This window comes from Camellia sinensis, chromosome 13 (assembly GCF_055761805.1).
Source record: "Camellia sinensis isolate YWXY chromosome 13, ASM5576180v1, whole genome shotgun sequence".
Taxonomy (NCBI): Eukaryota; Viridiplantae; Streptophyta; class Magnoliopsida; order Ericales; family Theaceae; genus Camellia; species Camellia sinensis.
This window is the reverse complement of record NC_138973.1, coordinates 94,320,667-94,331,450: the sequence shown is the minus strand read 5'-3', so window position 1 is coordinate 94,331,450 and position 10,784 is coordinate 94,320,667. Positions and strand designations below refer to the sequence as shown.

The following is a 10,784-nucleotide window of genomic DNA, read 5'->3' as shown; positions in this document are numbered from 1 at the left end:
GAATGTAACGGCGATGCCATTATTAGTGATATGCAAGTATAAATAATCTCACTATAAATGTATGAAATTTATTGGATTGTTAGTTACATTTAACATGTGAGGTTCACTCTCAATTATTTACCATCAGTGGGTGATATCACATATCAATGATGACGTGGTGTTATCATTATATTGAATTTTTAATCAAATTTTGTATCAAAAAATAATTTATCATTATATAATTTATTTTAAGGCTTAGATCTATATATTTTTTGTATTGTCCATGATACACTAGTTACAAATAACATTCAGCTTGTTTGTTTCCAGATTTTAGAAAATTCTACTTTTTAATTTTTCGTATTTTAATGTTTTGAATGAATTTTTTTAATATTTTAAGTAATTTTTTTAATATTTTGGTCATAGATAATAACATTTGCCGACCAAAAATTAATTTTGTCACCAAAGACGTGGAAATTTTAGAGGAAACCATATAATTTCCCCCGTATGTTCTTTGTTTAAACCAATCAGATTGTTCTCTGTGACTTAGGGCTTAAAAACATGTTCGTCTCTCTCTCACTTTGTGACTCTCTCAGTCTGCGACTGTCTCTGTCTCTCGCATCTGCCCAGCTCCGATTCTCTCTCTCTCTCTCTCTCTCTCTCTCTCTCTCTCTCGCTTTTGTCTCCATTGCCGTTGGTACAGGAGCACCATCGACATCGACGCCCGTTGCACATGAGGACCATCGCAAACCAACAGCCTATATCATCTTATCTTGTAGTCACGATCCATCATTGGGGCACTAGCCAAGGTATGTCCTCTCTCTCTCTCTCTATATATATGTATCTCTATATCTCTATCTTTGTTCCCCTAATTTCGGCCTCTAGGGTTTTTTTTTTTTCTTTCATCCGCATACCTTCTTCATGCAAACCTACCTCTAAATCAACCCAGCCACCGCCATTCATGAAATGGGCAAATGGTTTCCTTCACTCTTCCCCTCTTTACCTCTATATCTGCGAAATCCATTCTTGAAACCCCTCCTCAAACCTTCATTTCCTAAACAATTGAAAGCACCAAGTATTTATTTTAAATGTGGTATAAAAAGCATGATCTGAGATTAAACATTTTGATTTAATTGCCTTGTATTTGTATGAAGTTGGGTTTGCTCTGAAACTGTGTAACAAAGCTGATTTAAATTGTGTTTTATATTGTTGAGTTCAAACCAGTGTCTGGGCTTTCAAGACTTTATAATAAGTCAAAGACAAGCTCAACTTAGAAAAATGTTGTTCCATGCCAATTTGCTTCACATTGGTTACCTGTAATAGATTAAAAATGGATTGATATTTATCTTGCTTTGTGGTTTTTTAGATGGTGTTGATTGGAGATGAATAGCGTCTACCAACTAAAAGTAAAAAAATATCAAACTGGTTGTGTCATTTTTTCCCCATTTTCTAAACATTGAAATCTAGGCCGAAGGCTAAACTGGTTGTGCCATTTAGCATCATGAGGCTTAGACCTTGAGAACTGATATGATTTAATTGAATCTGATTTTTTATGCTTCCACACCTATATAAGCATTTCAGGCTCCTCAGTTATGGACGGCTCCTCTGTAGTGCAGCAGAGCTCCAATCAAGACCCGAGCTCCAATCAAGACCCAAGCTCCCAACAGGTGCCACAAAGTCAGCAGCAGCAAGGGGCTTCCAGTGCTACATCGTTGCCCACGTCAAGAATGGGCCAAGTTTCACTTCCCCCTGGCCCACATGTCCCTGGCTCTTTCATACAGGATCCCAATAATATAGCCCAGCTGCAGAAAAAACCCCGATTGGATATCAAGCAGGAAGACATTATGCAACAGCAGGTTCTGCAACAACTACTGCAGCGACAGGAATCCATGCAATTACAAACCCACAATCCTCAGTTACAAGCTTTAATTCAGCAGCAGAGAATGCGACAACAGCAGCAACAGTTTCTGCAGTCTATATCACCAGTGCAGCGAGCCCACATACTACAACAATAGCAACAGCAGCAGCAGCAGCTGCAGTTGAGACAACAACTTCAACAACAGGGTATGCAACCTATGTCTTTCATAAAGCGACCCAATGATAATGGTGTATGTCCTCGTAGACTAATGCAATATTTATATCATCAGCGGCAACGGCCCCCTGTGAGTTGATTACTTGTTGGCTACATCTAGCTTGTTTATTCTTTCTCCACTTTGGATCTGTTCAGACATTTTCCTATTTGTTTGGCTATAAACATACTCAATCTTTGTTTATTTAGATACATAATTTTGATTGAGCTCTATGTTTTGGCCTAACTTTGTCATGGCACTATTTAATTTAACAGACCCATACTATTGCCTACTGGAGGAAGTTTGTCGCAGAGTACTACTCCCCGCGTGCAAAGAAAAGATGGTACTTGTCATTATATGATAATGTTGGTCATCATTCACTAGGTGTTTTCCCCCAGGCAACCATGGTTAGTTTCTTTGTTTCAATATGTGATTTGCATGCATAATAAATTAGGCTTTCAGTTGATAAGACTAAATGTATGCACATTTATGATTTGATTAATATTGTTATTCTTGTCATTATATGGTTAGTTTCTTTGGATCTATGCTTCACATTCTTGCTTTATAGAATTAGAACGGGATGAAAAAAACGGAGGAGAGCAATAGGAGTGTTGTTTAATTGTAGAATTCCTATTAAGTTGAAGGGAATTTTTTTTTAGGATTGCTATAAGACCTGCTTTGAAAATGAGTGTAATTGAAATGAGAATATTGAGATGGATGAGTAGTGTTAGAAGAAAAAATAAAATAAGAAATGAAAACATTAGGATGAAGTTAGATGTAACACCAATCGGAAGTTTGATAGCAACTATGGCTGTTTTAGTAATTGCAACTATTCTGAAAAAGAAATTGATAAATGAGATATTTTAGAGTCATCATCCAATTAGGTTAGTTTATGACGCATTTTCTTGGCCAGAACTAGTGGATGTGATGATATTCTCATCACAAATGAGATATTGTGGTTTCTTGCTGGGAAACTTTTGTGGATGTGATGATATTCTCATCACATTTTTTTTCTCAATATTTCCATTTTCTCTTTCTTAATTTCAATTTCCGAGTTAGCTGTAATCATAAAATCTAATTGTTTTAACTGCCACTGTCGAAAATGTATCACAGAACATGACTTCAATAGGAAGAAACTGAGAAATATTTTCATTCTTGTACTACATTTGTGTAGAGGTGGTAATAGATATACTGGAATTCAATGATTTGTATATGCATAGGGTTCACTCTTATGCTCTCCCCCAGACTAAGCAAAATTTATTGTTCTCTTTTACCGTGAATACATAAATAAATAAAATTGTAGACTTGTAGATATTCTTAATTTTCAATGTACCCTTACTTTTGCAGATTGGAAAAATTGGGACCTTTAGAGTGGGACAAGGTAGTACATGGACATGAAACATGGAGACTTATCACTTATATTTGGTTGCATGCTGGTGTTATTCATCTGCTAGCAAACATGTTGAGCTTGGTATTTAAATGTGAAGTTTCTTATTCCCTAATGCTTTTCAATTGTTAGATTCTTGGTCTCAATTCCCAGCAGAGCAATATGCTGGGTTCCAATTCCCAACTTAGGGAGATGATGCAAAACCCAGAATTCATTCGTTAATTGACTTCTCTTGAAACAATGCAGGTACATTGCTTGAAAAATCTACCTCTCTCACACGCTCTCTATACGTGTTTTTATCTACATTTGACATGCATGTTATAAATATTGATTTAATGAAAGAAATGAAGGTCTGCATTTAAAAGGCTTTTACTGAGGCTTGCCTCAAGGAGAGGCTAAGGCAAAACGCATCAAGGCTTTGATCTCCCTAAAAGCTTGCACATCACAGTCTGAGGCATGCTCCTTGTATGCCTTTTGCACATTTGAGGAGTACATATGAAAAGCTTGTCTTAGGCTCTTGTTAAACTTAGTCTAATAACAGATAGTTTAAACATAAAATAGTAAAAAAAATAAATATTTTGCAACTATATCCTATAGAAAAAATTAAGTAAATGATGAATCAAGAAAAAACACAAGATTAATGCTCAAGTGAGAAGTTCTATCACTAAACTAAGAATGTCAATTTTACTTTCAATGAAGGCAAGCTTCATTCTCTATAGTAAAATGTTCAACCCCTTGAGATGAAAATTATTTACACATTTAAATTAATTTTTATTTAAATTTTTACTATTTTAAAATATTTAATTTATTTACTAAATATAAAAATTCGAAATTCGAAATGCTTATTTCTCGACACCTTAAGGCTTATGTCTCACCTCATGAGGGGTAAAACACCTCATGTTATGCATTCACCTTCAAAAAATTTGTGCCTCCTCAACAAAATTTGTTTGGTTTCTTACTAGCCTTTTAACATCTTGTTTTGCAGTTTATTAGAATTATTTAGTGAGAGGGAGATTTACGGTCTGGTTTGGGCCGTGGTAATGGCCGGGCAGATTTGGGCCGAACAAGTTTGGGCTGCGGTGAAACGGGCCTATCCTGAAAGGTTTTGCTCGGTTAAGGCAAGGCGTGGTCGGACCGAGCTATTTGGCTTCATGGTATAGAAGCCGGTCAAGCAAGATGTCCGGCGCCAGGCAAGGCGTGGTCGGACCGAGCTATTTGGCTTCATGGTATAGAAGCCGGTCAAGCAAGATGTCCGACGCCAGGCCAAGCGTGATCGGACCGAGCTACGTGGCTTCATGGTGTAGAAGCCAGTCAAGTGAGATGACCGGCGCCAGGCAAGGCGTGGATGTTCCACAGTTCATGAGTTAGCTCGGCAGGAAGGCCGGGGCAAACTAGTATGAGCTGTCCCGAGCTCGGCTATAATGGGATGTAGCCGAGCTCTGTCCTCAATGAGCTTGGCTATTGGAACACTTGGGCTTGAAGTGCAGCATGGCCGTTGGCAGCCGAGATGCTGCAATCCGGCTACCGAGCTCCCAGTAGAGTGGGCTGGTAGTTGGGTTAGGTGATGTTCAGCAAGATTTGTGCTGACAGATGGGATAGCAGCACCATGTGTCGAGAGACTAATGGGAGTAGATTTGGGGCGCAGAAGGTATATAAGCGAGTCTGCGCCCCCCATACTAGACAGATGACATTTTGGTGAGATAAACACTAAACACAACTCAGTCCTCTCTCTCTCTCTCTCTCTATCCCTGTGTGTGTGTGTGTCTAACTTGATCGTCAGAGGGGTTTTCCGGCCACACACCGCTGGGTAGCTCACCGCCGTTGTGCTCGCAGGTCAATCGGACAGATAGGAGCTTGGAAGAAAGGAGTGCGGGCTTGCCTGAATATTTGCTCCCCGCACATTTAGGATTTATATATTTGTTTATTATATTTCAAGAAAAGCTTAACGGTGGTGGTTAATGTTTCGTTTCTCATTCTTTTTATTTATTTATTTATTTATTGGTGTTTGTTTGTCAAGGACCAGTTAGGTTTTTAGTTTACCTCTACAAATTTTGTCCAAGTCCTAAGTATTTCAGTTAGCTACTTAAAATCAATTTTTCCATTCCTTTTTGTAGTTATAGTTTTCACTAGATCAGTTGGTGACACATCTATTATCGGTCTGAAGTTCACCCCATGTTTGTTTTGGTTTTCCCTGTTTTTTGAACGTCATTGACTTAAATTGCAGTCACTCCGTGTGGATGCATGGTTTTTTTTTTTTTTTTTGTCCAAGAAAAGAAATGAAAATGAATAATGTAAGTATTATGTCATAAAGAAGAAAAAATACTTCATGTAAGAGTAGCAATAATGAAAACAAGATGTACACAAAAATTTCTGTATAGAACACCGGTAATTGCAAACCATGTAACTGTGTCTGACAAGATGTGCTTTTAATTAACCCATTCAGTCCCACTTATATAGAATGCTATGAGATAAAAGTCCCATTTTGTACTTTTAATAATATTTACACTTGATCTAAATAGTAAGTATATCATTAGATTTATTGATGACATAAATATTTCTTTCTTTCTTTTTTTGTTTTGTGTGTGTGTATGTGGAGATATGTATGGTATATATGCATTAGCTAGTTACATTTATGGTATGCATACCATAGAAGTTTTCGTCTTTTGTGGAGGTTTGTAGATAAATGGTTACATTTCCTGTTTTTGTGTGGAGATTTGTATGGATCGAAAATGTGAAGTTTCACACTTATTGCGTCATAGTTTTAAGTGTGAACATTCACATTTACAATGAGTAAAATAGTATGCATTTTCACATTTACACATTTACGACCTTTACTCTTTCAAAAAATTCACATTATTTTATTCATTATAAATGTGAATATTCACTTTTGTAATAATTCACACTATTGTAAATATGTATCTACATATAGATTAATAATCCAAATGAGTAAGTACCTTGGCTATCATGTTTTGGTACTACATTATGTCATATAATGCTAGATGATTGGTTGATATTCAAATTTATGTTAGGACAACCATCCCTTTGCTTGAATAGTGTGAAATGGTGCACTATGCATTGAAGTCAGGTGTAAACAAATCTCTCAACACAAAACCAAAAGTCTGACAGCCATGAATGGGTATAGATTATGGCAACTTATTTGACTGAAGTATAGAGGGAGGGGAAACGTGTATGTGGGTCATGAATGGGTTAAATTATGGCAACTTATTTGACTGAAGTATAGAGGGAGGGGAAACGTGTACATATATATGTGTGGGTGTTTTAGTCATTTGTTAGCATGTTAGGTATCGAACTTTTAAGATTAAAAGAATATAAATAGGATTAAATGATCTACAAGCTCCATATATAAGACTCCAAGTTAAAAACCCCTAAAAAATGGGGAGCATGAATTTTGCATTTTGCATTAGACTACTTTGGATGTAAGAAAAGCATTTCAGTGTAAAGAAAACCTGTAGGTAAGTTTTCACCTTTCTGCTTTTATTTTTTTAGTTTAATCTTTTGATGCAAGACACCATATATTTTTAATATTATCATCTTACTTTCTAAAAAAAAAAAAAAGAAGACTCCATATAATTTTTTAATTAAATTTTATACTATTATCAACTTTTAGGTACCCATAGGAAGCTGTGGGTAGAAAGTTTTTATCATGAGTTTAGTATTGATAATGAAATCCATAATTGAGATTTGGAACAATGTTAATTAATTCATGCAATTTCATGGTGCAAATTAAGTTTGTATCAAACAAATTTTAAACATGAATTTCATGGTGCAATGCAAGTTAAACTGCATTAGACAAGTTAAGTTGCAATTTCCAGCAGAGCATGAATGTACCAGGAAACCCTAGAGAGGGAGCTTTCATTGATGAAAAGGTTGCAGTCCCCCTTTCTTTTCCCTCCCAAAAAGTGCATATGTATATTCATGACTGCATGCATGCATGAACCATTTGTTTGTATATTCATTTTAATGTTTTCACTTTCTTTCTTTCTTTCTTTCTTGATTCCCTCTTTCTTAACACCTGTTTTCCCCTGTTTCAGCAACTCATGACTTTACAACAAACTCTTTTGTCTCAGCTTGGTCGGCAACCATCAACCCAGTAAGTAATTTTCCTCCTAAATTTGTTTGGTAACATAATCTAACTTCAAGCCTGACAATCTTATTATAAACATTTCCTTGTCCATTACACATGCATTATTCATATAGCAGTATATATTTTTTGGCACAATCAATGCGGCCATGTTACTGTCCAGTGCCCGATATTTGAATATTGTCTTTTATGAATTAATAAACCTGCACAATACCTATATAGAATTTTGTTGTTTAGATTTTAATGCCCATTCTTTTCTTGGTTTACTTAAACGAAATTGCACTCTTGCAGGGAAGCGGGTCAAACCGGTGGGGGAACAGGTGCTTATCTCTGGAAGAATTTATTCTTTGGCTTCACTTGTGATACCTCCAATAGACTTAATGCTATTGTTTTGTTGTATATTTTAAATGTTGTACAGTGGAGGTCATCATTTATGATAGCACCCTGTCTTGCCACATCTATATCAAGTTTTAACATTCTTGGTTGCAATCAATGAGAGGGAACTTGTCAATGGTTAGTTCTACAATAGGGAACTCCAAAAGAGTCTTAAGGACTGTTGGTGTGGTAATCTTTTGATGTTACAACCTGACCTATAACAATTACTTTCCCAGATAAAGAAAAAGAAAGGAAAATAAAATAAAATAAACAAGCCGAAGGAAGAAGACATTATATGAAAAAAATTCTTTCATTTTTAAAAATTGTTGTATGTTATTTTATCTCACTGTGGGTGTGCTACTTTTCTCCCAATAGCAGGAACACTTGACAACATGGGATTGGAGATGTTGATGAATATGTTTGGGGGTCTTGGGATTGGAAGCCCTGCCGTTCCTGTCAGATCAGATGGTGACTATTATTTCCTTTTCCCCTATGCCCTACTGATTTATGTTTTGTCATCTACTCACAATTTATGCCCTGTTTTTTTAGTGCCCCCAGGAGAACTGTATGCCACTTAGCTCTCACAGCTACAAGAAATGGGCTTCTTTGATACCCGAGAGAATATACAGGCACTGATAGCCACTGCAGGGAATGCTCATGCTGCAGTGGAGCGGCTTTCGGGGAACCTCGGTCAGTAGATTGTGATTACTGTTATTATTCTATTCAACATGACATATATCATCAATCGTGGACCGTTGTAATCAGTTTTGGACACTCCGGAGGCATTTTCAAATCTTATTTTAGCTATGAATAAGTACATATTATGATTGAACTGTGAACTTCTTGACATTAGGGTATTGGTGTGGGAATACTCTTTTTCCTATCCCCCAGCCCCATCTATATATATAAAAAGAAAAAAGACCGAGATTGCAATACTTGAGTACTATGTACATACATTTTTTATGACCTGTGTCTCATAAATTGTTTAGTTATTACATCATTTTCCCAATTCCTTTTTGGGTAATTATACTCTTTTCTTTACTCTCCACTGGATGGAGAAAATTCTGCAATTATATGTCAGTCCAATATGTATTATTTTAGCTTTGCTACATTTCATTCCCCAGATGCTCAGGTTTTTGTTGTGGAATTGGTGCTCCTCCTCAGTAATGGTTTTATTTATAGTTTTTTTTTTTGGAATTGTGTGATCTGGTGTGTGTGTGTGTATATATATATATATATATATATCCAGTTCAACTTTGAACTTGAGACAACTTAAGGAGTCCATGGGCTATCATAACTTCTGTTTTAATGGTCCGAATTGTTCATTTTGTAACGCTCTCAGGCCATGTTTGTTTAGATGGATTGGATTAGATTGGATTAGCATTCAGTTATGCTAGTTCTCTTTATAACACGTGAGCATGAATGAAGCTACAACCCTATCTGTTCTGACTTTAGCTGCTCTGACTGCGGCTGGTACTGCAGCCTTGCTGTGTTGACTTGGCCTGGTCTTGCTGCAGCTGGGATTACAGTGGCTAGCTCTGGCTTATGCTCTATTTTGATATAATGTGTACCTGTCACATTTACATGTAGCTCGATTTGTTATTATACTTAATAAAATAATTACTGAGAAATATATCATGCATCCATAATCATGTCATATCATCATTGCAAATTTTTTTCCCTACTCAGCACATCAAGTTAACATGTATATAATGTAGGTAAAAATAAAGTGAGTGGTGGATTCTCATTATTCATTGTGTTCATGCCAACAAGTACAAAATTATAATGGATGATTCATGTTTTTCTACTTCAAAATCTTCATTGACAGTGTGCCACAGTGTAATTTTGTTTCGCTTTCCTGCTCCCTTAGCAGCCCAATGCTATTATAACTTTAATATTCGGATCCATCATGATTTTTCTTGACTTTTTATGCTACTATAATTTTATGTCTATAGTTGTTAACTGGGTATTTTAGTTGTGGTTTCACTAATAGATAGCTTTTGCTAGAAAATTGAGTATCTTATCGTATCTGTTTCGCTAATTGATTTGTGTGTCTTTCTCTTTGCAGCTAGCAGAAGCAGCAAACACACAATTTTCACGTGATTACAGTGATAACCTTGCTCTTGTCCGGGCTTATGAGGCCTGGAAAGAAGCTGAAAGAGACGTAGCTGGATATGAATACTGTTGGAAGAATTTTCTTTTTGCTCAATCAATGAAAGCTATTGATGCTCTGTGAAGGGAGTTCTACTCTTTACTTAAGGAATATGTTTTAAATTTTAATGCTAAGTGGATGTGAATTGGATGATTATATAGATTACAAACGAATTTTTAATTGAACGAATATGTAGTCTGGAATTACTTATGGATGAAAATTTATAATAGTTGTTGACTTTAATTAAACAGGTTCAGAGTTTGATGATTTATATAGTTTGTTGAATGTTCATGATTCAGGTGAATTGTTGGTTTGATTGATTATTGTAAATTACAGATTGTATTGAATAGATTGGATAGATTATTATGAATTACAGGTTTATTTTATTTCATGTTGGCGCAAACATTCCTTTTGGCGACCAAACTTTTTGGTCCTAGAATGTCACAATTAGCGACCAAAATTTTTGGTCGTAGAATGTCACAATTGGCGACTAAACTTTTTAGTCGTGGAATGTGATAATTGGCGACCAAACCTTTTGGTCGTGGAATGTGACAATTGGCGACCAAACTTTTTGATCGTGGAATGTGATAATTGGCGACAAAATTTTTTGGTCGTGGAATGTGGCAATTGGCAACTAACATGTTTGGTTGGGAATATGTCACTTTTCGCGACTAAAGTGTTTTAGCAACTAAATGGATTAGTCGCAGTAATGATATATTTAGC

The 10,784-nt window shown here is 36.0% G+C and overlaps 1 protein-coding gene across 26 annotated transcripts; it reads left to right on the top strand.

Annotated features, from left to right (window-relative positions):
• The first annotated feature begins 485 nt into the window (after window positions 1-485).
• On the top strand, window positions 486-10,317 carry LOC114285328 (putative transcriptional regulator SLK2). 26 transcript variants are annotated; one of them, XM_082902928.1, is made up of 10 exons: window positions 502-785; window positions 1,558-2,138; window positions 2,321-2,452; window positions 3,393-3,426; window positions 3,565-3,678; window positions 7,485-7,543; window positions 7,826-8,047; window positions 8,285-8,377; window positions 8,459-8,599; window positions 9,978-10,317. In XM_082902928.1, exons 1-2 carry the CDS (start codon window positions 710-712, stop codon window positions 1,989-1,991), a joined length of 510 nt encoding a protein of 169 aa, XP_082759054.1. In that variant the 5' UTR covers window positions 502-709; the 3' UTR covers window positions 1,992-2,138; window positions 2,321-2,452; window positions 3,393-3,426; window positions 3,565-3,678; window positions 7,485-7,543; window positions 7,826-8,047; window positions 8,285-8,377; window positions 8,459-8,599; window positions 9,978-10,317. The 26 variants fall into 23 exon arrangements, 24 of the variants coding, with proteins under 24 accessions (XP_082759068.1, XP_082759054.1, XP_082759073.1 ...); XM_082902927.1 differs by having other exon boundaries at window positions 4,418-7,543; XM_082902942.1 differs by having other exon boundaries at window positions 7,826-7,854; window positions 8,288-8,377.
• The last annotated feature ends 467 nt before the right edge of the window (window positions 10,318-10,784 follow it).

Excerpts from the sequence above, each read along its gene's own strand:
- LOC114285328 (XM_082902941.1), top strand. The coding sequence starts at position 710 with ATGAGGACCATCGCAAACCAACAGCCTATATCATCTTATCTTGTAGTC. Across the intron at positions 786-1,557 it reads TCATTGGGGCACTAGCCAAG|GCTCCTCAGTTATGGACGGC; the intron begins GTATGTCCTCTC and ends TAAGCATTTCAG.